At 37.6% G+C, this 25,935-nt stretch overlaps 1 protein-coding gene across 6 annotated transcripts in view; it reads left to right on the top strand.

Moving 5' to 3' along the window:
• The first annotated feature begins 10,235 nt into the window (after positions 1–10,235).
• Positions 10,236–25,935, top strand: part of LOC122806936 (tropomyosin alpha-1 chain) — a 317,433-nt gene continuing 301,733 nt past the window's right edge. For 2 of the 6 annotated variants that reach the window (XM_044077772.1, XM_044077775.1), the window contains exons 1-2: positions 10,244–10,511; positions 11,364–11,489. In XM_044077772.1, coding sequence (XP_043933707.1) covers positions 10,398–10,511; positions 11,364–11,489 — 240 coding nt within the window. In that variant the 5' untranslated portion in view covers positions 10,244–10,397. Of the gene's footprint in view, positions 10,512–11,090; positions 11,217–11,363; positions 11,490–25,935 lie in introns of all 6 variants that reach the window. The other 4 variants (XM_044077779.1, XM_044077774.1, XM_044077773.1 and 1 more) reach the window with 4 other exon arrangements.

Here is a 25,935-nt window from a genome sequence, read left to right as displayed (position 1 = left end):
ACATGTCTGGCATCATATGGGGATTAGAATACATGATCAGGGTTATTGTAATTGACATCATGGTTGCAACACTGGTTATCAAATGAATGGAGGTGCCACAGTTCATCAGCATACAATATGGCCTCTAAGAAGTGCAAACAGCTGATGCCCAGGATCCAGTAGAGAATTTGAAGATTGTATTATTCTCTGGAAGAAATCTAGGAAAAGTCCCAAACCAAATGAAGTAGATCTACAGTAGATGGATAAAGAAAAGGATTTCAGATGTGTAACCACCTGCAGCTGAATCACCAGTGCAAGGACTGACTATAAAGCATACATCGCAACTGTCCAGATTTTCCCAGAATTTCCAAAATTGTGCCTCTTATTTTTGGTGTGTCTCTCATAAAATTTGTGGTTTTCTGGCAAGTCATTCAGTTTTAATGTCACAAAATAATAGGCATTTGAGTTTCAGATTTTATAGCCTTCAGAAAAATGCATGCTAATGCAAAACCTTTTCATATATCAGCTTTCTACTTTTATAAGAGCAATATTTAAAAAAATGTCCATATTTATGAGCCTTTGTGCCATCCATTATTTTTGGCTTTGTCCAGATTTTTTTTTGCACTTACAGGTTAAGAGATATGCTGTAAAGTGTGGAACAGTACTAAGTAAGCAGACCCAAGAAATGCCAGTGTAATTCCCCCATTGTATGAGGCATTGCTAATACCATATCTGGAAAAGTATGTGCTAATTTATTAACCATACTAGATGTCAGAAACTTGACTAATAGTTTACAGATGAGCAAATAAGTTACTGAGATGGTAACTGAAATGACGGAGACATAAGTCGAGGAAGTCTCAACAGAGCTAACTTTTCTAGTCTCAAGGAGTGGCTGGAAGGAAGAGGGAATAAATATGAACATAGCACATTGTTTTCAGCAGGAAAACAGGACAGCCAGTGTTAAGGAGAAAAATGAGGGTTTGAAATGGGGATGGGGGAAAACTGGTAAGAACTTGATAAAACTGGCATCAGGGAATAACGCTTTGTAAAAGGAAAAGAGGATGCCTAGAATATGCTGCCCAAAGAAGCAATATAGTGTAGGTCAATTCACAGATATTAGGACTGTTTGGAAACAGATTTTGGAAAGCAATGCTAGGAGAGTGGTAGCTGTGAAAGGAGTTACTATAGCACTCAAGTTAACTGGTTAGTTCATCAATCTTTATCATGCTCATACAATGTGATCTTATTATAAGCCTGTATACAACATATGCACTATTCCAATTATATTTCTGGCTCACTGTATAATTTTGCTTTCTCAAAACTGTTGAGTGATAAAGTTACATCTGTACTATTTATTGGTTTACATTCTTCCCTGCCCTACATGGAAAATAATTATAACATGTATGCATAGACCAACAATCCCTTTCCATCCTAGGTAGCAGGAAGGCAGTTCCTATACTGAGATGATAAAGAAACATAAATAAGCTATAGAACATGATTAGCTACAGGGACAGAGTGACCATTTGAATCATGGGTTATCTAGCTGCTATTAATAACATTGACACTAAAGGGCTGACTGAGAGACTGTTTATCAGTTGTCTTTCTATCTGTCTATCTATGTATCTATTGTTTGTCTATCTCTTTTTCTTTAGGTGTTATTATTAAGCCTATAATTGGGGACATGAGCCCATTCATTCCTCTACACTAAGTATTCCCAGTCTCAGGGCAAGAACTGTTCAGAGGGGCTGTCATCCAGTCAGTCATGGGAGGGGTTGTCCCTGCAGGTACCTGTAACCAAAAATCCCACCAAATGACTTGTCAGTCCTGTTTCACCAATTAATGAAGCGGCAACCCATGAGCCCACAGGGAGAAAAAAATGGCATCACCATTGTCCCACTCCCACACAGCCATAAAGTCCACTAGGTAACTTCCTGGCCCCATGCCACTGTCACTCCACTTGCACTCCAGCAAGTCCATAAGGTTGCTTCATTAATGCTAATAGCCGGGCACATTTTCCTCTAGGATAATGCATGTTCCACATCACCATGGAGCTTCCAATGCCCTAACCATGATGTGAACATGCTCCTGCACACACTCCCACCTGAGAGGTGCTATCAACAGCTTGTAAAGCCAAGCCTGTCTCCCCAGTTAGTGGTCTTCATGTAAGCCTTCACTTGCATTGGAGTATTGTCTGATAGTATCACCCCCCTCCCTAAGGAATGTTCAAGCCAACATTTGCCACTTACTCCCACTCCTCCTTCGCAGCTCTTCCAGCGTTTGAGCCACTATCAGACTCAGGTCATCAGGCTCATTGTCAGGGTTTTATCTCTCAATGTCACAAAACTAAATACCTATTGTTTCTTAACCTGGAAATGTCCACTGAACAAATGTCTCTATATATACTGGAGACATAAGAAGAAAAATACTAGTTATATATTGCACAGAAGATGTATCATACTACTTTGTCATGCAGTTCACTGCAGTATAATCACTAATGTCTAGATAGTAAAAGTGAAGCAAATACAATAAAATGTATAAAATCACATTACATAATCACAAAGTCAATCACATTATATATACACTAAGGTCTATAACATGCATATGTTAAGTGTAGTATTTATGATACATGCATATAAAAGGTCTGGAAGAAATTAATAATTCTTATTCAAGGTGAAGTTCCATGAGTATTAGTTCTCAACAAAGTGACCAGCACCGGTACTTCACACAACAGAGGTTATACCTGTCATCTCTTGGTTCTATGACTGGGTTACTGCAGAAGTGAAAATGTGAGTCCTGTGGACATAGACTATCCGTATAGCAACAAATTATTTGACACTATAACTTTAGGAGGGACAGAGAGAAAAGAAGGGATATGAGTTGGACCTCAAAAAGGTGAAAATTATAAGAAAATAGGTAACTGAGTGAAAGGAAGCCAAAGTGAAACATGGAGGAGTGGACTGTCTGGAACAAAGCCATTAAGCAATAAAGAGAAGTGGGCTGCAATGTTGAGATTATACCTGTTTAGCATATATGTTTTAGATATCATATGAGCAGTCTTCAGCATATAATACGATGACACCAAGAAGTATGCAATGGCCATGGATGTGGAATCCAGTCTCCAGCTAGATGTGTTGCAGTTGGTTAGGCGTAGACAAGCAGCAGCTAAGAACTAATGCACAGAAACTTGTATTGTCACACATTTGGTAAGGAGAATCCAGGGGAAAATATATGATTGGACAGGGGTTCTAGACAGAAGAGGAGGATGGTGATCTGGAAGTCTTAATCACCCTTGGGGAGGATCATGCAATGTAGTGTGAAATGGCATTGCCGAAGAACACCAGACTACAGAATGCTGGAGTATGTAATAAGAAGAATGTCTTTAAGAGTTGCTAAAATCATACCTCCAGTGTATGCAACATTAGGGACAATATGTTTGCAGAACTATTTTGATTTCTGATGTCATAAAAGAAAAAAGGAAATTAGGTTGGTAGCTAGATGTATGAACGGCGAGTAAAACAGAAGGCTAGCTTATAAGTGAAGACTTGGACACCTTGACACGTATGTACTTGAAGAGTAAGAAAAGAAAGAAGATGCAATACGGGCAAGTATGATATCTAGCATTTAATAGCAACAGCAGAAAGGAAAAGAAAACAAAACGTATCATGGATGACAGCTGTAAAGTGGTACAATGCAAGACTGGAATATGAAAATGCTACTTCATAGAGTGGTGCAGCACTGGATTCAAAACTGCCTGGAGTTGGGGGAGGGAGTCTCTTGATGTTTAGTGAAACTGGCTACTTCGTCATGTCACGCAATGGTCTAAGTCATTTGAACTACTACATTTTTTAGTAGACATAGTTGTTTCAGTGTGGTGTTTGGTATATACAAGAGCAGAAATGTCATTTGCTATTCAGTGATGGGGAAAATGGAATATGAAGCGGAAAGTGAGCAGTCCAATTAAAAATATATCAGTTAGAGTGGGACAATCATATTGTTTCTCAATCATAAACTGGATGCCCAAGGAAAATTATATGATTATACTTCACATAAGCAAGAAACAGTTTACAAGTTGTAATAATTGAAATATGGAACACGGCAGGATTATTTATGGGATATTTATGGCATATTTTAAGTTTTTAGAAGTGATTGGGGTAGATAATACAGAATTCCTGCATGATCAGCAAAGGGCCATGAGACCATTAAACATTGAATATACGAGATTGGTAAAGGCACCAGAGACAACAAAGGAAACTGAGCAGGCACAATAGCAGACTGGAATAGAGGATAAGGTGTGGGAGTAAACTCTTGGAAAATGAAGGGTTGGATATGACGGGGTTTATGAAAACAAACATGGCAGACTAGACAGGCTTTGCGAAAGCTTCACAGAGGATTATAATAGTGAAGTGCTTGTTAGGTACATCAGTCAGATTTTAAATATGGGAAGTCTATACCTATAATTTTTGAGTTGCTGACATGTTGCAGGAAGTATCTGATACTTTGGCAACTATAGCAACTACATAGATGAAGGCTATCAGTGGCTATTTGAGCTGTGTATGTTGAACACATTTATTCTGAAGTAATTTCAAAAGATTGTCTGAGATTTATGGATGCAATAAGAGTGTACTTGAAAACAACAGAAGCACAAATTGACACTTCCTATTTCTTTGAAATAGTTTTGGACTGGCAGTGTGCTGAGCTTTGGAAATCAGATTAAAGCAATAGCAAAGATAAAATAATTTCCACAGAGATTAAGGAAGTTACAAGTTGGGAAAAGGAGACAGACAGTTCAATTGACAGGCATTGATATTACTGCAGATATATAGTACAAGTGGGGAGAAATATGAATCCAGTCGGAGAAAAGATGACTGTAGCATAGAAGTGTGGTAAGTGATTACTTTGTACTTTGCAGACAGAATCAGTACAAATATTAATATCTTTGCAGAAGTGCCTGTAACATACTTTGGTATAATATTTATTCAGATTTATATAGACATGTATAATATAATACTGGTGAAGTATCAGTCACAGGAAAATGTTAATACTAGGTTTGGGCACTAATGAAGTGTAACCATATGATTGAATGATTATGACATTTACTAAAATTGTTCAAACACTAAAATATTGTGAAATGTTAACCAGATGAAACGACTGCTTTCATGATCAAATTGTAATATAGTGAAACATAAATTAAGCTAAGAAAATATTTTATTCAAACAAGAGAAGAACTATGACACTTCCTGAAATTGTTCAGATATTATAGAGTATGATAAACTGAATTATTTGGAAAGCTAATGTTATGTTTGAGCTGGAATATGGTGATCTATAAACCTTATGAACAAACAATTCTTTTAAATGAATAAAATACTACATGTATGTATTTTAACAATATTTGCAATGAAAGCTACAGAGACTGATTAAAGATATGGTAGAGTATTAACCATAAACCCTTCGTAATGTTATAGGTGAGCTACCATATTGTAAAGTAGTTAACTGATGGTAAAGATGCAGAGGATTTCTCTGAGAATATATAATTTCAAATGGGATGAATGACTGCCCTGGATGGAGAAAAAGCTATACACATTCGGTGGTTCGCTATGAGTGCAAACGCAATGTGTCACAATGTGTCAGTTCTGTGATGTACAAGACTTTACTATTCATTCTTACTGTACTTTATTGACTAAACAGGATGGCCATAATGGATGTTTAAGAAATATTTGCAATAAGTAAAATCTTCATAGGCCCCCTTATCCTCTGTTGGTTATACTGAGTGGTTAAGGTGCAGACTGATGAAGTGAACTGGTACAAAATGTGAATTTTGTAGATTACAGTGAAAATTATGTCTGGATGTTATGCATTAACAAGAGTGCTTCCCATGAAACTGAATAGTAAAAGTGATAGTCTTTTATATTTTTCCAGATGATTAGTCTATATCGGCTCCTCTACCTCACCCCAATGGACCAACCATTCCCCAAAGTGAGATCCAAGTTCATTTTTTCCCCTCTGATGATTAGCCCATATGGGCTCCTCTGTCTCACTATATTGGACCAATTATTCTTGAAGAGCCAAGTCTATTTCTTCCCTTGTTCTTGGTGAGACCTCATGGCTTATTCATTCCTAAACTAGACTGAGGGACTCATTCGCTCATTTTATCTTTGGAGACAATGTTTGGGTAGAAAACAGTGGGCCAGACCATCAGTCAAGTGGGTATCCTCCTAGTTTTAACTCCTCCCCATGGCAGCTGGTAAGCAAACTTAGTTTTGCAGCTTAGAGGCCACCCTTAAATTATACCTTCACCTACTCTCGGGCCTGCCTTCTAGTATGTCCTTGCACTGCCTGTGTCCTGTAGCTGAGGTCAGTGGTGCAACAGGCACACCATTTCCTTCCTGCAGGCTAGGTGATTCTGCATTGGCTGCTTATGCCTCATCATCCCTTCCTGACCCTTCCAGTGACCAGACCTGCTAATCAAACTGAGGTCATCTGGGGATTAAGTGGGGCTTTATCCCTTTACACCACAGGGCCAGACTGAAAGTTTAAATAGACAAACTGAGAATGGGAAAATACTGGATTTTTTTATTGGTTTATATAATATGAGATGAGAAAATAGGTAAAAAAGAGGCAAATATGTAGAGATAGGCATAAGGTAGGAGCAATCTGGGGAGGTTAGTTGGTGTTTTCATCACTAAGTTTACACATAGCAGTTTATTGGGCAAGGCTGCCTGTTTGCTAATTGAAGATTTTGTTTTGAGGGGAGAGGCAAGGAAGTAATGCATTTTTTATTAAAAAGACTTGATTGAGAGAAATAAGGCAACAAGATTATTAGTCTAGAAGGATATAAATGGAAGTATATACTGGTAGAAAGGGTGCTGGGTATATTAGAAATATCTATGGATGCTTTTATGATAAAGGGTGTTTATAGATTTTTAACTGGAAAAGTGGCATTCTGTGTATTAAATCAAAAAGTGTAGCACTACAGTACGCTCTCTCTAGTACTGTACAGGAAATTTTAAGTTATATAGCTAAAATGATGCAAAATTAGCTCCCTAACACAAAGATGAATGCTGTTAGTGTGTAGAAGTTATAGTAATGCCTGTATGATGTTGCAGGGGACTATTTCTCATTAAGATGTATATGTTGTAAATATGTTTAAGTTAAATAACAGCAAGAAAAAAGAGTTTTAAAAATGTTTGTAATAGATATAATATTGGATTATGTAGACTAGAAAGAGAAGAGTTGCGGCTACATAGGAACTACTTGTAACACTCAGGCAGAACAAAAGAAGATAGGTTTTCTTCAGATGAAACGTTTGTATGTTCACTGAAACATGAGCACACTTACTGCCCTCCTCACCTGACAAGACTGGATGGTATATGGCTCTGAAGGGATGTAATGCTGCCTTGACTTTGGCAAATGAAGGCCACAGTGCAGACAGCACTGTGCTAAATGAAGGCTTTTTCTACCACCATAAGAACTGAAGTATTAACACTGAGCCAGCAGAGTCTGACCAGAGGAAAGGAAAGGAAATGGAAGGCAATTCTGTGTAAATGAAGGGATGCAAAGTGTGGAATGTACCAGAATTATTCTGACCAGGTCTGTGCCAGTGACATAGAAGGATAAAGCCCGGAATATGGCTCAAGTAACCTAAGTTCGAGTCATGTACTGGCTTAGGCATCTGAGAGTGCAGGCATGGAGGGCAGACATGCTCAACCTGGGGGAATGCCTGCCCAGGGCACATGCAGACAAGCTGATTTCCCCAGTGGAGACTAGGTAAAGTACCATGTTATGTAAACCACATCAAAGCAAAATATTGTAGAAAAATAACCACTTGGCCACAAACTCAATAAAAAGTAGTGCAAATTTATTAAAGACTGAAGGCTGAGTGAATATCTTGATTTTTACTCTTTGAAGGCTTTTTAGCTGAAGCGCTAAGTCTTTAATAAATTTGCACTACTTTTATTGAATTTGTGGCCAAGTTGTTGTTTTTCTAAAGTACCATGTTATGCCTCCTGTGGATTGGGAGGCAGTCTGGTTGACACACCCCTTTGCAGAAGTGAGGAGCAGAGCAGCACTGGCACCTACTCCAGACCACTACACATGGACTGCCACAGGGCAGGAATAACGGGGATAGGGAGAAAAATGAAAACATCTCAAACCACCCCTAATGTCTATATGATGGCTCAGCTCAGCTGATGCTTTCCCCTAGTGATAGGGGAACACATGGGCTGTTTGTCCAAGAGGGGGCTGATGATCATGAGGCAGCAGGGGCAAAGAGAACCCAATGACTAACTAACGAACTAACTGACTAAATAAATAATAAACAAATAAAAACAATTACTCTGATCTGCAAAGGAGTGGACTATATCACACAAATAAGCTTGTGTGACTCATTTGACAGCTGGAAGGAAAAAAAAAACATCCAGAATGAGCAAAATGCAAACAAAAAAAAATCATCTTTTTATCGCAAGTGCAGGGGATAGTTTGTCACCTCATAGCAAGAGGTTCCCTGGTTTGATTCCTGGCTGAGGTACCTTATGTCTGGAGTTTGCATGTCCTCCCTGTGTTTGCATGGGTTTACTCTGGGTGCTCCAGTTTCCTCCCACATTCTAAAGACATGCAGTAGGTCAACTGGACACCTTAAATTGGCAATAGGTGTGTGTGTGTGTGTGTGTGTGTGTGTGTGTGTGTGTGTGTGTGTGTGTGTGTGTGTGTGTGTGTGTGTGTGTGTGTGTGTGTGTGTGTGGTGTGGATGAACTACCATGGCAGGGTGAGCCACCTGGTGGTGTAAACTTTGGCTCTAGAAGGTTGTCACTGTTGAAGTGACACCCTGACCCCATATCGAAAAAAGGGATCATGGATGGATGGATCCCAACCACAAGGCAATAAAGTACCCTTTTTAATTTGCTGGCATGGTTAGAGGATCAGCAAAAAAGTTTTCAGTTTTTTGGTATGCATTCCAGCAGATATAAGTAAAGCAGAACAATTACAGAACCAATATAATATGTATATCAGATGTGGCAATTGTTGTAATCTTATACTGTCTATATTACCTTATACATTATTACCATACCCCACAATTTCTATGCGCAAGAAATCTGGACAAAGCCTGACTAAGTGGGGGGACAGATTTTAAATATTGCTCTTATAAACTTAGAAAGTTGCTACAGAAACAGGGATTTTGTTAACATATATTTTCAAAAGGTTTTGAAGTCTGAAACTCAAATGTATGTCATTATTTAACAACTAAAATCCTCAGATCATCCCAGTGATTTTCCAGAAAACCACAAATTTCATGAGGAATAGACCAAAAATGTAAGGAAAACTCTGGGCATTCTGTGAAAATCTGGACAGTTGAGAGGTGTGACATTACAATGTAGTAGTGTAAATGTTGCCTCTACTTACTGTATATTTTATTACTGTACTTTAATACTACTGTATCTTATCTCTGTGTTTTGCAACTGTATGGAGCTTTTCTCCCCAGGCCTCCACTGAAAACGGGCAACTCTGCCCAGTCGGACTTGTTCTTAGTAAACAAATGTAAAATAAATAAATACGGTAAGTATACTGAATAGAATCTAAATCTGGACACATACAAGGTGATTCTGTACTCTGATTCCTTGTTAAGTGTTTAGTCCCTGAACAATATTATTGTGCCATACAAAACTGCATCAGTTTCTGAATGAATCATCTACACAGAAATTATTTCAGTTATTAACAATATTCATGGGATATCTGTAAAGCAAGGTACACCTGAAGATAAACACAATTCAGAATTATTATGGTCCAATCAGACATAATGTAGTTAAGTGACTGTAATGCATTTATTTTCCACTTTCAAAAAAGCAAGGGGCTCACAAGGCAGCTCATGAATATAGTGACTACTTTTGCTAAAAAAGTTAATTAAAATGCAATATTTCAAGATTACACTGTGATGAATACTTTAACAGCAGCAAACTTAGCTTGCTAAGAGGGAAAAACTTGCATTTCAGCAGCAGACAAACTTTTCATTCTCCCCAATTATTGTTTGTTTCTTCAGATGCTTCAGCTGCTGTTTTGCCTGTGGTTTGTCTTTATAATGTTCTTGCTTTCTGCCCTTCAGATCCCATATATAGTCATATTAATGGTCAAATGTTCAAGAACAGCAAATCTACTGGCAAGTTCAAGAAGGTGGGGTATAAGATGGGCTATGGGGAGGGAACAATGCAGACATGCCTCCAAAAAGTATTACATGTCCAAAGGAATGCTATCCGGCCCCTTGTCAAAGCACATATTTGAGAGGGCGAAGCCAAAGAGAACTTGCAGTGTAGCTTTACAGTCAGCTCAGATCTGACAGTCCTGTCCTCTCTCTCTCTCCCGTTCTCCTAAAGGCAGCTTCATCTTTCACCTTTCTTTTGAAACACTTGGGAAAACATCTCTAAGCTACCATGGATGCCATCAAGAAGAAGATGCAGATGCTGAAGCTTGACAAGGAAAACGCCTTGGACAGAGCTGAGCAAGCTGAAGCCGACAAGAAGGGAGCAGAGGACAGAAGCAAACAGGTCTGCCTTTCAACTTTCTGGTATTTTGAGAAAAAAATGCAGCATAGCTTTTTATTTCCAGAGGACTACATGAGAGGACTGATGTACAATAAGTATCAGATGCTTCCAACTTGAAAAAAGTTCAGAGTAAGATAAAATCTGCAGATACTCTGGTTTCTTCGAATCAATATGCAGCAAAACTACCACAGGGAAATAAGGCATATACAGAACATGAACTGTAGAAACCTGAAAGTTGGAATATCATAATTAAGTTCATTAAATGGACTGTGACATGCAAGGCTGTTTGTATGATTTGTTTACTAATAACATCTGTAATGGTTACTTTAACACATAACCTTGTCATAGAGTTGAGTAGTATAATTAGCACAATTAAAGTCAAGTTAACTAACCTGTGTATCCATAGTAACCCACAGCTGCTTGGATTTAAAATTTAGATACTGTGCTATAAAAAATGTAGCATATTGTCTGTACTTACCAACAAGCATTACATTTATTTGTCTTTGTTCGCCACTACATTTCATGAGTGGCATGTATGAATGTTATCAATGTTTTTTTTTTGCATCTGTTTAATGTGTGTAGTTAGAGGATGAACTTGCTGAACTGGAAAAGAAATTACATATAACAGATGATGAAAGAGACAGAGTCCTAGATGAGTTCAACAAAGCTGAAGAACATCTCCTAGCTGCAGAGAAGAATGCTGCACAGGTACCTTTTTACTTGAGGAAATCCTGTCTAACTTTTCTCCTTTTTTTTCCTTTCTTTTCTTTCTGTCTGCCTGCTCCACTCTGTGAACGCTCACGCTGCCTGCTGCCTGCTGCACACCCTGTCCTGTATCCACTTCTCTCGCTTTAGCTCGAGGATGAGTTAGTAGCACTGCAGAAGAAACTGAAGGGTACTGAGGATGAGCTGGACAAATACTCTGAGGCCTTGAAAGATGCTCAGGAGAAGCTGGAACTTGCTGAGAAGAAAGCTGCAGATGTGAGTAAAAAAATTGCACATTTTTCTGCTTTACAGTGCCTCACCACAGCTGCTACACATATTCAGAGTCTGTTGTCTATGTGTTAAAGACTACATATCTGCATAATTACATGACACATATGGTTATTGTGCACAGCTGTATATTGTTTTGTTTAGCTTTTATGTAATCACTGTATTCTTCTGTGCTTAACTTTCCTTGTACCTTTTAAACAGTGGAGTGGTCCCAGTACCCCTTATTCTTCATACTTTTATTTTCAATGTGACTGTCTTATACAAGTGCTGCCTGTTTAGAGGGAGGTAAACTGATCAAGAGTGCATGTTCATTCATTATCCTGGTACAAGAGACACACACATACACACATACATGTAGTTTCAGGTGCAAGTAGTAAAAGTCTTGGCATGCAGAAAATCCAGCAAATGGATTCACAAGACAAGATCTCACACTGAGACAATGAAAGGTTAATGATTACCACCAGCCCTCCAACCCCTGCCCCCAAAGTTAAAACAAACTGCATGATAATTTGTGGTATTCTCTTGATTGTTCCCCTAAGAAGTATGCCAAGCTATTTCATGAAAGCTGGCTTCCTGCTACTTACAGAATTCAGTCAGAGTGATGAATGTTCTGCAGACTGCTGTCATCACGATCATTTCACAAACCATCAGACAGGATTATGTTAATACTTGAGCAAGTTGGCTTTGCAGTATATTCAGCAGCCTGCATATGGGCAGTCAGAAATCTTTCCAATTGTATTACATCCCTAACCACTAGAAGCAGACAGACTGGCAGAGAGACAAAGGGTGAGGGAGAAAGAGAAAGAGAGAGAGGTGGGGACGCATCACTTGTTGTCAGGGCGACCCCTTGTGGAGGACAGTAGAGACATTGCTCTGCTTCTCTGTTGGAAGGCCGTGGGAAGATGCAGATCTAGAGGACCAAAGGATAATCATCATAAAATGGTGGCCAACTGCATGGAATATCACTACCTGTTAAAAACTATACACTCTTTAATATGCAAGGGATTTAACTTGAGTAGACCTTGTACTGATGCACATGACACTAGGACATTTGAGGAGGATATCTTCCAGTGTATATGGTACTGCATATTTCAACACAGAAAATATCTGCATTACTTAAAATTAAATGGACTATTGCTTGCAGGCTGTATTCCAATTTTTCAGCATGCCATCCTGCAGTCTTTGAAAGTTAACTGAAGTGTGTTCTTAACCGCCCACTCCAGATTGAAGTTTGGGATAGAATATTATGTTTTAGAAAATCAGGCTACTTAACAATTCAGTGAAAATGCAGGCATTTGTGAAATCAGTGTTAGAACTAATGCCAGCAATCTAGCTTTATCCTAAAACAGAGTCATAAGAAGAGTTATGATTGTTCTCAGCACATAAAACATTTTTTTTGGTTAGACTGTATATCTGGAAATGCAAGTTTGGGCAACTCATACCAAGAATACCAAATGTCAGCTGCAAGTGTTACAGCCCATCCAACCGTCTCACCTCATTCCAAGCCTTTAATGACTTCTGACATTTGACTCCTGTACCTCTTCTACTGTCTAACAATGCATAACCTAATCTGACAGTAGACTGGAAGACAATACTTACAGGGTATGCAGTGCGCACAAAAAATCAGTTGTGTTTTAAAAATAGATCACTGCTTTATATGGTACCGTCACTGCCTACATTTCCCCACATAAATAAATGTGTATTTCATGAGTACTACATTTACATACACCAAATGAGTCTATCTCACCTCAGTAGTGATAACCACTGTAAAAAAAATTCCTTTCATTGTTATAATGAATGAAATATAGTTAACTTTTCTGTTATCATATAATTATTATAGGTTGTCTTCTAAAATATTCAATTAGACAAATGTCAACAATATATAATGTCGACTGAAAGGTAAACGTATTTGAAAATGCAGAAAGCAGTTTGAATGTATTTTAATTTTAAGACATCAGAATTTGTGTTAAGGGTTACTAGATTCACTGGAAAATTTTATGGCAGATGCACAAACTTGGAATGCAGGAATAGATGGCAAAATAAACTGTGAGTCTTTAACGCCATCTACTTGCTGAAGGGAGAGGTGTATTATTTCAGGAACTGTTCCTTATAAGGAAAGGTATGCTGGGCATTTGGCTTTTTCTTTGGTGAAGAAGAAATGGAAGCCTCTTATCTGCAAGACTGTGCGTCAGACAACCACGTTTAGGAGTACGATCTAGACTAGTTATTATTCGGTGCTGTGGCTTTACAGACCTTTGTAACATCTCCAGTGCAGTTTGGGAAATACTTACACAAATGTAATTATTCCAACGTTATTTACTTAAGAACATGCTCTTCTGTATGTTTAATAGAAAAGTATCTGCATGAGCCATTTTAATGTGGAAGCTTAAGACCTGTAACCATTGAGTTTAATATGCAGGCCTACTGAAAAGTTTAAAAAATGTAATATGATTCTACTAAAGGAGCCTTGTGCTCAAGTGCTTCTGAATCACACACATTCCAATGTCTTGTGAACGTTTTTTTATTTGTCTTTTTTTTTCTTTTTCTTTCTCTCAGGAAAGGTAGCAGATTTTTAAATCGATTCACATTATCTTTTAATTTGAAGGACAGTACAGAATTACAACAGAAAAAAAAAAATATATATATATACAGATATATATAAAATACATGCAATGTAAAAGGCTGGATAAATGTCATTCTTATACAGTGTATTTTAAATAACCTAGTTATCTAAAACAAGTTTTGTTCAGAATCCCTAATTTCAAAATGTATCTGTAGCATCATATATATAGATATATATATAGATATATATATATATATATATATATATATATATATATATATATATATATATATATATATTTATATATATATAATATTAATCATATACACTTACAGTGCCTTCTAGGCCTTTTGTAATTAGCCATTTTGACTTGTCCTTTTAAGCTTTAAAGCAATCAGTCTTGCAGAGGACATGTCCATTGTTATATATCTAGTGTACTCGCAGCCTCTATGAAATTGCAGTGATCATTGGGTTTAGCTATTCATAAAAAATCTTTACATTTGCTGATGTCACTGATAACTATAATGATGTAGAGTTCCACTTCAGAGCCAACAAATCAAAGAAGAATGTTAACTACAATAACATTAACTGACAAGTTATTTTCACAGTAGTAATCAAAGGTTTAGAATGTACATAGGAAGCATGCATACATTTATATAACAGTTACGGCATAATATTAAGTGCACTGTAGCCTACATCTAAGTCTTAAGTGTTATATATCATTACAGCAGGCTAGATAAATCAGTTGCCTATCCTCTGGACAAACTGTGCAGCATGATGGGACAGCATATGAATGCACTGACAACTGACATAATGAAATAGATGAAAAACACAGAAACCTTGTTTGTGTTGTCTTTATCAAGAAGTAACTACGTTAGGCTAACGTCTGAAGTTCACATCCATCCATGATGATGATGATGTAACAGCAGAGCTTTGGACGTGTGTGCATTTTAAAGTTTAAATATATAGGTAGAAAGGTAGTATACTTAAATTTTGTGCTGAAATTAAGAACATTCACTTGTTCATTTTGTGGTACAAGCATTGATGTTTATCTAATGGCCGCTGGTGACATCAGAGCAAGGGGGTAGATGCTAAAAGTAACTGAATGGGTGGAGCTATTTGCAATGGGCTGAAGTTATATTATGGCACGGTCAGTTTTGAGCATGTTTACAATTTGGATTAGATGCATTTGTCTGACATGCTGTTTCATCAAACTATAACTCAGCCTAAGTAAAACATCAAAACTTACTTCTATGAAGCTAGGAAAAGACTACTAACAGATCTGTCCACCCACCCTCACCCCATCAGACTATATTAAGGTTCCTTTGCTAGGTTCAATGGAACAACATTTTGACAGCTCAATAATGCTGTGATTTGTCTTCCTCTTCAGAAAACATGTCAGAGCTAGTTTGAGAAAGGGATTTCATTTCAGACATATGGTGGTTATAGACACTATTAATGCTGTATACCTCACATGTTGAATTGTGATCAAATAAAAAAAATGGCCAATAGTAATCTTTCTCATTTGGTTTCACAAAGGCACACATTAGCCCGGCCAAACCAGAACAATGGCAATTTAACTGTGATTAAGCAAAAGCAGGAGTCAGTCACTTTTTTTTCCACAGACCACCTTAGTAACCACCAGCATGGGCAGTCTACTTTATTGACTGTATACACCATGTGGTTATGATCAAATGAATGAATAACATACTTTGCAACCAATTGAAATCCCCCTTCTGCTGCTCACATATGTCTACATAAATGCACACACATACATACACACACAAACACACATACACATGCCCACCAACTGCAACCTCTGTTGACTGTGTGTGTGTGTGTGTGTGTGTGTGTGTGTGTGTGTGTGTGTGTGTGTGTGTGTGTGTGTGTATACCTTAGATATGTGATTTTGATCATATAAATAACTAAATAAATAATGAACAAGGTAATGTATTTTATGCTGTCAAATGCATATTATGTAACTCACTGCAGCTTGCATGTACAGATAATCATGCACTGAAGTATACATGCAAACACACACACACACACACACACACACACACACACACACACACACACACACACACACACACTAACCCATATGGACATGCCCATCAGTTATAGCCACTTCCCACCTGCATGCCCTGCAAATGGGGTCTATATTATATTTTCGAAAGTTTAAAACATTGAACACCATATGGTCGACACCATATGAGTGATGTTTGAAATTTTGAAACTATAATAAAAATAAAAACAAAAAATATATACTTACCTAAACACTGCAGGCAGGGGTGCAAGCACCCCCCACACCCCCGCTACTTAAATATTCCTACTCCGAGATTGCACTGCATTGAAGTAAAGGGAAAATGTTTCCTACGGCGATTTCCGTGTTATGCGCGTGACGTTTCGACCAATCGGATTTGCTCAATATGCATTCGCCATTTACAATTTTCGATCACGCAATAGGAACCCCTGCAAATGTCTCAATGTGATGAAACAAATGAAGAAATAAATAACAGCCAGAGTAATGTATTTTAGTTCATTACTGCCAGACCCATACAGTGCAACCCAGTATAATCACACACACGCACACACACACACACACACACACACACACACACACACACACACACACACACACACACACGCACACACACACACTAATTACAGCCACTTTGTTGACTGTACACATCTCAGACTAACTGTTATCAAATAAATAAATATTGGCCACTGTAATGCTTTTCAGTTCATTTCTGTTGGACAACTAAAGTGCAAACCATTGCTTCTCCCCCACACATGCATCGTGCCTTGTGTTGTCTAAGTCCATCTGCAGCAAATAGTTTTCTTTCACTTTTGATTCTAAGGCTGCCTCAGGCACTGGCCACCTAATGCATCCTGATCTAATGGGAAATGTCTTCATCTGACAGCTAAATAGGACCCCCAAATGAAATGCCATTTGTGTCACCTTCAATAGCAGGAAACAGAGAGGTAATAAGGCACAACTGGCTTATTTGCTATGTGGAAGAAATTTTAATAATTGGGCTGTTTAAAAACAAAACTGCCCAGACAGGTGAGCTGGCTTTTTAACAGAAATCATAACACTGCACACACACACACCCACATAGGTTCATAGGTGTGAACTAGGCTAATGGCCCTGGAGCCTTTACAAGCCTAGCCCATAGGATTACCATGGCATCATGCCACCTGACCTTAGTTCCTAGTGCCTCTGTCACTGGAGTGATTCCCTGGGTGAATTTTCTATTTCCCATCCACTCATCAAGATTTCTCTTGAAGAGGGCCAGTGAGGTGCTCTGCTTGACATGTATGGGAAGTTTATTCCATAGCATGGGCAGTCTCTGGGTTTTGAAATTGTACCTCCAGCATGTTCTGTTGATTGTGGTAATGAGGTTGAGGTATCTGGAGCGTGTGGTGTGGAGGGATTGGGATTTCTTTAGATGTAGCATTTCTAACAGAGCTGGGTCAGACATGGCTTTGTAAGTCAAGCAGAGATCGCCTCAAAGTAGGCGATATGACACAGAGAATAGTTGGAGTTTTTTGAGTCTGTCCATATAGGACAAGTGTTTAAGGCATAGGATCCTCTTTGTGAGGTACTTTTGTGGCCTCTCCAGTTGTTGCAGCTGTCTAGTGAGGTGCATGCCAAATGGGACATTGTACTTGATGATTGGCCCAATGAGGGATGAGTAGAGGGAGACAATGACCTCTTTCTTCCTGGATGCAAAACCCTTAGTAATGAGATGTGCCACATAGAAGGATTTTCTGACCACAGTGGCAATGTGGTGGTATAAAGAGAGGTTGCTGTCAACCTGTGTTCCCAGATCTCTTATAACACCTTCTGTGTTCAGTGGACTATCATCAAAGTGGTAATTCAAGAGAACCAGGTTTTTCCCAAGGGGGATGACGACACATTTTTTGGCATTGAACTTAAGGCCATGGTTCTGACACCAGTTATTGGCCTCATTGAGGCCTTTCTGTAGGATGCCAACATCACTTGAGGAGTTAATAATAGCTAAAATAACACAAGAAACAAAAAACTGTTGCAAAAGAAGATACCAAACGCCACACGAGGATGTAGGATTGCCCTACTCCACAACAAAAGTGTCAAACAAGTCACAAATCCAAGTAGTACAAGTAGGATGTATTCAATCCAAAGCCACAAACTGAAAGCCGATAAGCACTTTCATCCTGTACCCACAGAACTTCATCAGATCATTTAAAAATACAAAGTGCACTTTTTAAAGGTAAGTTAAGAAACATCACATACAACACATTACAAAAGACACACCCCCTTAAAGCCACAAGATAAAAAAACTATAAAAGTTTAAAATATAGTAGAAAAGCATGTACTGAACCTATATAATACTCATAAAAATACTTTATGAATGCATATCAGGAATATATATATATATATATATATATATATATATATATATATATATATATAAACAATGATAAAATAGAATATTACCAATATATAAATAAATAAATAATAAATGAATAAGGAATAAAGAATAATATGTAAATTATCTCTCTAATGCCTTAAGTCTTAACAGGGAGCTAAAAGAGATGTGTTCATTCAATCCTGGCCAGTTGCCTGTGTCTAAAAACAACTGCCAGTAAAGCTCCCTTTTCTCTAAAAGAATTGACCAAGCTCCACCTCTAATTTCAGTTGAAATGTTGTCAATAACAAAAAAGTGAAAAAAATGCCCTTCATTTTCTGATATATGCTTACTTAAGGCATTTGTTTCATTTTTTGTTCTAATGTCATATAAGTGCTCTTAAACATGTTTTTTTAATTTTCTGTCAGTTTTCCCAATGTAGTAACAGCAACAATGGTTACACATAGCACAATATATGACTCTCTCAGAATTACAATTGTATCTGTGGTGAATTCTAATCTTGTTGTTATTAATATTGAACATATCCCCTTCCTTAATATATTTACGGAAGTGACACATCCCACATTTACTCATAACCCGCATTGTGTTTATGTGAAAATTGCTTTGTTTCAAAAACACTCTTCAAATTTCTTCCCTTCTTAAATACTATTGTAGGGCTTGTAGCTATATATTATCTTACACCCTTATCTTGTCTTAAAATAGACTAGTTCTTGTCCAAAATGATCTTTAATTCAGAAGTATCAGGAGTGAGCACTGTAATAAAGGATGTCCTATAATCCTTATTCTCAATATTATTGCTGCAAGTGTTTTGTATTTCAGATTCCGATAAAAGGGGTAGATAAATCTTCTTTCCCTTTTATTAACTACCGCAAGTAAAATGTCTAACAAATTTAATTGGATAACCTCTTTTTAAAAACATATGCTTGAGACAGTCACATTAATTTAGGAATTCATCCATATTCGAAGCCATCCATGCAGCACAAACAAATTGCCCCTTAACAATAGCTTTCTTTTGTCTTAAGGGGTGGGTGCTTGAATAGTGGAGCAACGAAATGGAGTATGTCTCCTTCCTATAAATCTTGGATGTAATTTTTTTGTTCTGATAGTCCTTAGTTAAAAGGATGTCAAGAAATGAAATCTCATGTGAATCAAAATTGTGGGTAAACTTCAAATATTGCATGGTAGAATCAATGAATGACATAAAATCATTGATTAGACCATAAGGACCATCCCACAAGATAAAAATATCATCCAGATAGTGGGTGTAGTACCTTATATATGTATAAAAACTGGAAGAGAATAAAAATTCCTTCTCCCATGGCGTCACTACTACATTAGCATACAAGCCACCACAACAGAACCCATGGCCACTCCCTCTTGTTGTAGGAAAATATCATTATTAAATAAAATGAAGTTATTCTTAAGTACTATTTCCCTAGGTTGTGTGTATTCTAGCACATCAAAATGTTTAACATTCTTGTCGTAAAGAAACTCATTGAACCAATCAAGACCAATATCATGAGGAATAATTGAGTATAGGTCTTTGATGTCGATGGTTAGAAACATATAAGTCTCCTTAAAAGGTATGTTATTAACTGATTTCAAAAATCTCCATGAATCTTTACATATGTGAGCTTCACTATATATTAAATGTTTCAACTTAGAATCAAAGTGTTTTGCAAGGGGATATGTAATAGCACCTTTTGAATCCACTATGGGACGCATAGGAAGTTGTAACAAATGTTTATGTAATTTCGGTAAACCGAACATTACTGATACCTTTGGATGTAAAACCATAAGGTAATTCAAAACATCAATTGATATAGATCCTTCAATGAAATGATCCTGTAATTCATTCCTAATTTTTGTATATGCTCCATTTAATTCGCTTATGGAAGATCTCACATAAGCTTTACCATTCAAAATAAACAGCATTTTTCTGTTATAGTCCTCTAGATTCATCAAAACAACCCCTCCCCCTTATCAGGTTTCATGATTCTAATCCTGTCCAAAAATTCTTTAATTTCCTTAATAGTGTGACTCTCCTTGATATTCATATCATTCACCCTCCTGTGCCTGCAGGTTATGTTACGGAGATCAAGTTCACATATTCTTTCGAACAGTAAAATCATAGCATGAGGTGGGGGTTTATGTACTGGAAACTGGAAGAGGGTTAATAAATTGGTCAGTGAAGGAATTCTGAAACAAAACTTTCAAATTCAACTTACAGGTATATCAGTTCAGATCTATTAAGGTGTTAGCCACATTACTGCATTGCCAAGGTACAAAAGTAAAACCCCTTGCAAAAAACATCACAGTGTTCTATGTGCATGCATACATTTGAAAAGTTATATACCTTAAAATCACCTAATCAATTGGTTATGGTAGTGCATGGGAGTAGAAAATGGTCAGAATGATCATCTGAGGAGCTTGACATAACTGTATCATTGTTATCATAACAACTAAAATCAAAATTAATTAATTCCTCTTGTTCCAAGCTCAACTGTAGAAATTCCTCCCCCTCCTGTTGACCTTCCCTCCCCTGCTCCACTGATTGTTCAGGTGATGTAAGGTTGAATGGCTCTCCACCTACCCATTGTCCGGTAGGGGGGGGGGCTCTGTTATTTAGACGCTGTGAGCGTCTCGGGGGGGGGGGACTATTCCTGGTCTAAAAAAGTCACTTCTGGGTCAACATATGGAGAATGTGCTTGGGAGTTATTGTTAAAAGTCTCATTACGATCAACAAATTTATTACCCCACTCTTGGGATGGTGGGGGATTAGGGTAAGCTGCACCTTTACTGTAGTCAGTTTTATCTCTACTTAATTTTTTCATCTTACAAGCCCTAATATTAGAGATAAGTTGATCAATACTTTTAAAAATTTGTACATGCTCATATTTAAAACATTATATTGTATATGTGCACAAATAATATTATCCAAATCAGTAACAGTCTCCACTAATCCATTAATAAGTATTTCATTATGTCAGACAATCAAATTCGTATAATCAAAACCATGTTGGTCAAATAAAGCAGTCAATTCATTAAAAAGTAAAGAACCTGCTTTTAGTCCATTAGGGTAACACCACATGTGTAGCCCCTTAGATACAATCTTTTCCTTGACGCATTCTAAGAAATAAGCATTATCTAACTGTAGCTATTTAATTTTTGATAAGTAATAGTCAAACTGATCCAAGAGGTAATATAAACTCTTATTACCAGATTGAATTCTGCTTCCATTTCCATTGTTGAAAGAAATAGTTGCTGTTAACCAGTCTTTTAATGGAGAAACAGTAGCAAAGCTCTGAGAACACTGTTCGGTATGTATAAGGTGCTGTCGGCAAGGAATAGAACTGTTAGAAGCACTATTCATGTTCGTATTAGAGTCCAAAGATGAGTTACCACTCGTAGAAGCATGCTGAGAAGGATTAAGCAAGTTAAAATCATAAAAAGTGTTCCGGAGGTTAGAAGACACCACGTCTCCCTCAGCAGATGAATTCAAATTGCGTGGGCGTAGTTAAAAAATAATCCATTTTCCGAGTAAGATTTTGTACAATATTTGTTAGATCCATAACAGCTTGTTGTAAGACTCCAAATTCGGAGCTCTGAGTCAAAAGTTGTGGAGAAGCACCCAAAATATCCTTGTTAGTTATCACAAACAAAATAACACAGTAAACAAAAAAAACTGTTGCAAAAAAACACACCAACAGCCGCACGAGGATGAAAAATGGCCCAACTCCACAACAAAAATGTGAAACGAAAAAAAAAATAAGAAGTTTTTATCTACCCCTTTTATCAGAATCTGAAATACAAAACACTTCCATTCTCATTAATACTACCTGCAGCAATAATATTGAGAATAAGGATTATAGGACATCCTTTATTACAGTGCTCACTCCTGATACTTCTGAATTAAAGATCATTTTGGACAAGAACTGGTCTATTTTAAGACAAGATAAGGGTGTGAGACAATATATAGCTACAAGCCCTACAATAGTATTTAAGAAGGGAAGAAATTTGAAGAGTGTTTTTGAAACAAAGCAATTTTCACATAAACACAATGCGGGTTATGAGTAAATGTGGGATGTGTCACTTCCGTAAATATATTAAGGAAGGGGATATGTTCAATATTAATAACAACAAGATTAGAATTCACCACAGATACAATTGTAATTCTGAGAGAGTCATATATTGTGCTATGTGTAACCATTATTGCTGTTACTACATTGGGGGAAAACTGACAGAAAATTAAAAAAAAATGTGTTTACGAGCACTTATATGACATTAGAACAAAAAAAGGAAACAAATGTCTTAAGTAAGCATATATCAGAAAATTAAGGGCATTTTTTTCAATTTTTTGTTATTAACAACATTTCAACTGAAATTAGAGGTGGAGCTTGGTCAATTCTTTTCAGAGAAAAGGGAGCTTTACTGGCAGTTGTTTTTAGACGCAACCAACTGGCCAAGGTTGAATGAATGCATCTCTATTAGCTCCCTATTAAGACTTAAGGCATTAGAGAGATAATTTACATATTATTCATTGTTCCTTATTCATTCATTATTTATTTATTTATATATTGGTAATATTCTATTTTATCATATATATATATATATATATATATATATATATATATATATATATATATATATATATATGGGATCCGGTCACATGCTCGACTAGCATATGTCCAAATCACAAAACATCGAACACACATACACGTAAGCGCTTAACATCGACAAATGCTTCTATGTATGTGTGCCTGTTTCGTAGATCGGACTACAGTGCGGGTAAGGGAAACTTCCCTTTTCCCCACTGTAGTGTGATCTCGGAGTGAAAATAATAAAATAGGGGGGTGGGGAATGCAGGGGGGTGAAGACCCCCTGCAGAAACGTAGATTTTATTTTTTGAACTACACATACACGGAAGCACTTTTCGATGTTACGCACTTTCATGTATGTGTGTTCGATGTTTTGTGATTCGGACATATGCTAGTCGAGCATGTGTCCTAGACATATATATATATATATATATATATATATATATATATATATATATATATATATATATATATATATATATATATATATATATATATGGGTCTACTTTGGATGACCGAAATGCCAGTTCGCCGACACGCAAAACTCCGAGACCAAACAACCGAAAACACACAATACCGACAACTCACAAAACCGAACACCATTACACCGACACACAAAATGTAAACTACACATTACACACAATTACATATCCACTAACCTTAACCCAAACCCTAATGCTAAGGTCCGACTCTACTGCACACTTACCCTACCCGCACCCTAACTCTAACTCACTTAACCCACCCCTAAACCTAAAGTCCGTCACTATCGCACACTTATCCTACCTGCACCCTAACCCTAACTCACTTAACCCACCCTAAAACATAAAGCCCGTCACTATCGCACACTCACCCTACCCGCACCCTAACCCTAACTCACTTAACCCGCCCCTAAACTACAGTCCATCACTATCACACACTTACCTTACCCGAACCCTAAGTCCGACACTACCACAGACTCACCTTTCCCACACCCTAACCCTAAATCCCTCACTATCACACACTTACCTGTCCGCTTCCTAACCCTAAATCCCTCACTATCGCACACTTACCGAGTCGCGCTCACACATTGCCCATGTCGGTCTTTCGGCTGTCGGGATTTCACCTTGTCGATCACCTTCATTTTCGGTTGTTTGGTCTCGGTGTTTTGCGTGTCGGCGAACTGGCGTTTTGGTCATTCAAAGTAGACCCATATATATATATATATATATATATATATATATATATATATTCCTGATATGCATTCATAAATTATTTTTATGAGTATAATTACTTTTTATGTAGGTTCATTACATGCTTTTTTACTATATCTTATACTTTCATAGTTTTTTATCTTGTGGCTTTAAGGGGGCGTGTCTTTTGTAATGTGTTGTATGTGGCGTTTCTTAACTTACCTTTAAAATGTGCATTTTGTATTTTTAATTCATCTGATGAAGTTCTGTGGATACGGGACAAAAGTGCTTATCAGCTTTCAGTTTGTGGCTTCGGACTTAATAAATTTTACTTGTACTACTTGGATTTGTGACTCATTTCACATTTTTGTTGTGGAGTGGGGCCATCCTGCATCCTCATGCAGCTTTTGGTATGTTTTTTTGCAAGAGTTAATAATAGGTCCCAACTTGCAATCATCTGCGAACTTTGTCAGCCAGAGCCTCTTCGTGTTGGCCTGGCCTTCAGAGAAGTAGATACCAAACATGAGAGGACCCAGGACCAAACCCTGTGGGACTCCACTCATGTTTGACTTGGAGTCAGCTACTTTCACATTGTAGGTTCTATCTGTGAGGCAGCTTGCAACCCACCTTCTCTACTTTGGCAGCTTGTCTGATCAGCTTATCTGTGGATTACTGGTTTGTGTTTGAACTACCTGGGTGAGCTAAGAACAAGGTTGGGGCCTTTTGTTTGTTTTTGATTTAATCACAGGCTTTAGTGGCATTTATCTGTATAACTTGTGCTATGTTTAGTTAATAGTGTAGGAAGCTTAGGGTATTATGCTTAAAGGCATGCAAGCAGTTTTTCGGCAGATAAGTGGGGGTAATGTTGAATTGATTTGTTGTGTTATAATTGGATTTTGTTTTGTAGGCCTATATTTTGATGCTACAAGCAAGGGTAGTAATTAAGGTTGTACTTGGAAGGTATCAAGTAAAAATTAGAACACCAGAAGGGTTTTTGTAAGTAGTTAACCAAGGATTTGCACTGACTGAATTAAAGCATAGTTAAAAAAGAGAAAAAAACTAGGGCACATGCCCCTTGGAAGGCCTGGGGTTATACATGAGACACAGGAAGTGTTGTACAAGTTTAGGTTTTAAAAAAAAAAAATTATGCACAGGGGGGGGTGATATGGTTGAGGCTTAGTTGCAAGCAGCTGAGGCCTACAGTTAGCCACATGGCAGGGCCTGTGAACTGTGGCCTGCAGTTAGCCACAGGGCAGGGTCTAGGAACTCAGACATGCAATTATCCACATGGCAGGGCCTAGGAACTGAGGCATGCAATTAGCCACATGGCAGGGCCTGAGAAATGAGGCCTGCAGTTAGACACATGGCAATGACTGGAAACTGAGGCCTGCGGGTAGCCACTTGGTGCCTGGCCTGTGAGATGAGACCTATATGTAGCCACATGGCAGGGCCTGGGAGCTGAGGCTGGAAAGTAGCTATAAGGCAGAGCCTTTGGAGAGTATCAGAAATAGTTGAGGGCACTCAAAGGCAGTTTGCCTTAAACTATTTTATTTACATGGGACAACGATTTTATATCAGAGAAAAGGTTAGTTATGTTATTGTTGATGTTTAAATACATTTTGGTTTAAGAGCATGTAGGCAGATTGTTTAAGTTACTATCTGATGTAATGGCTTTAGTTTGTGTAA

Source organism: Protopterus annectens, chromosome 7.part0 (genome assembly GCF_019279795.1).
Source record: "Protopterus annectens isolate FY-2018-M chromosome 7.part0, PAN1.0, whole genome shotgun sequence".
Classification (NCBI taxonomy): Eukaryota; Metazoa; Chordata; order Ceratodontiformes; family Protopteridae; genus Protopterus; species Protopterus annectens.
This window is presented reverse-complemented; position numbering and strand designations above follow the sequence as displayed.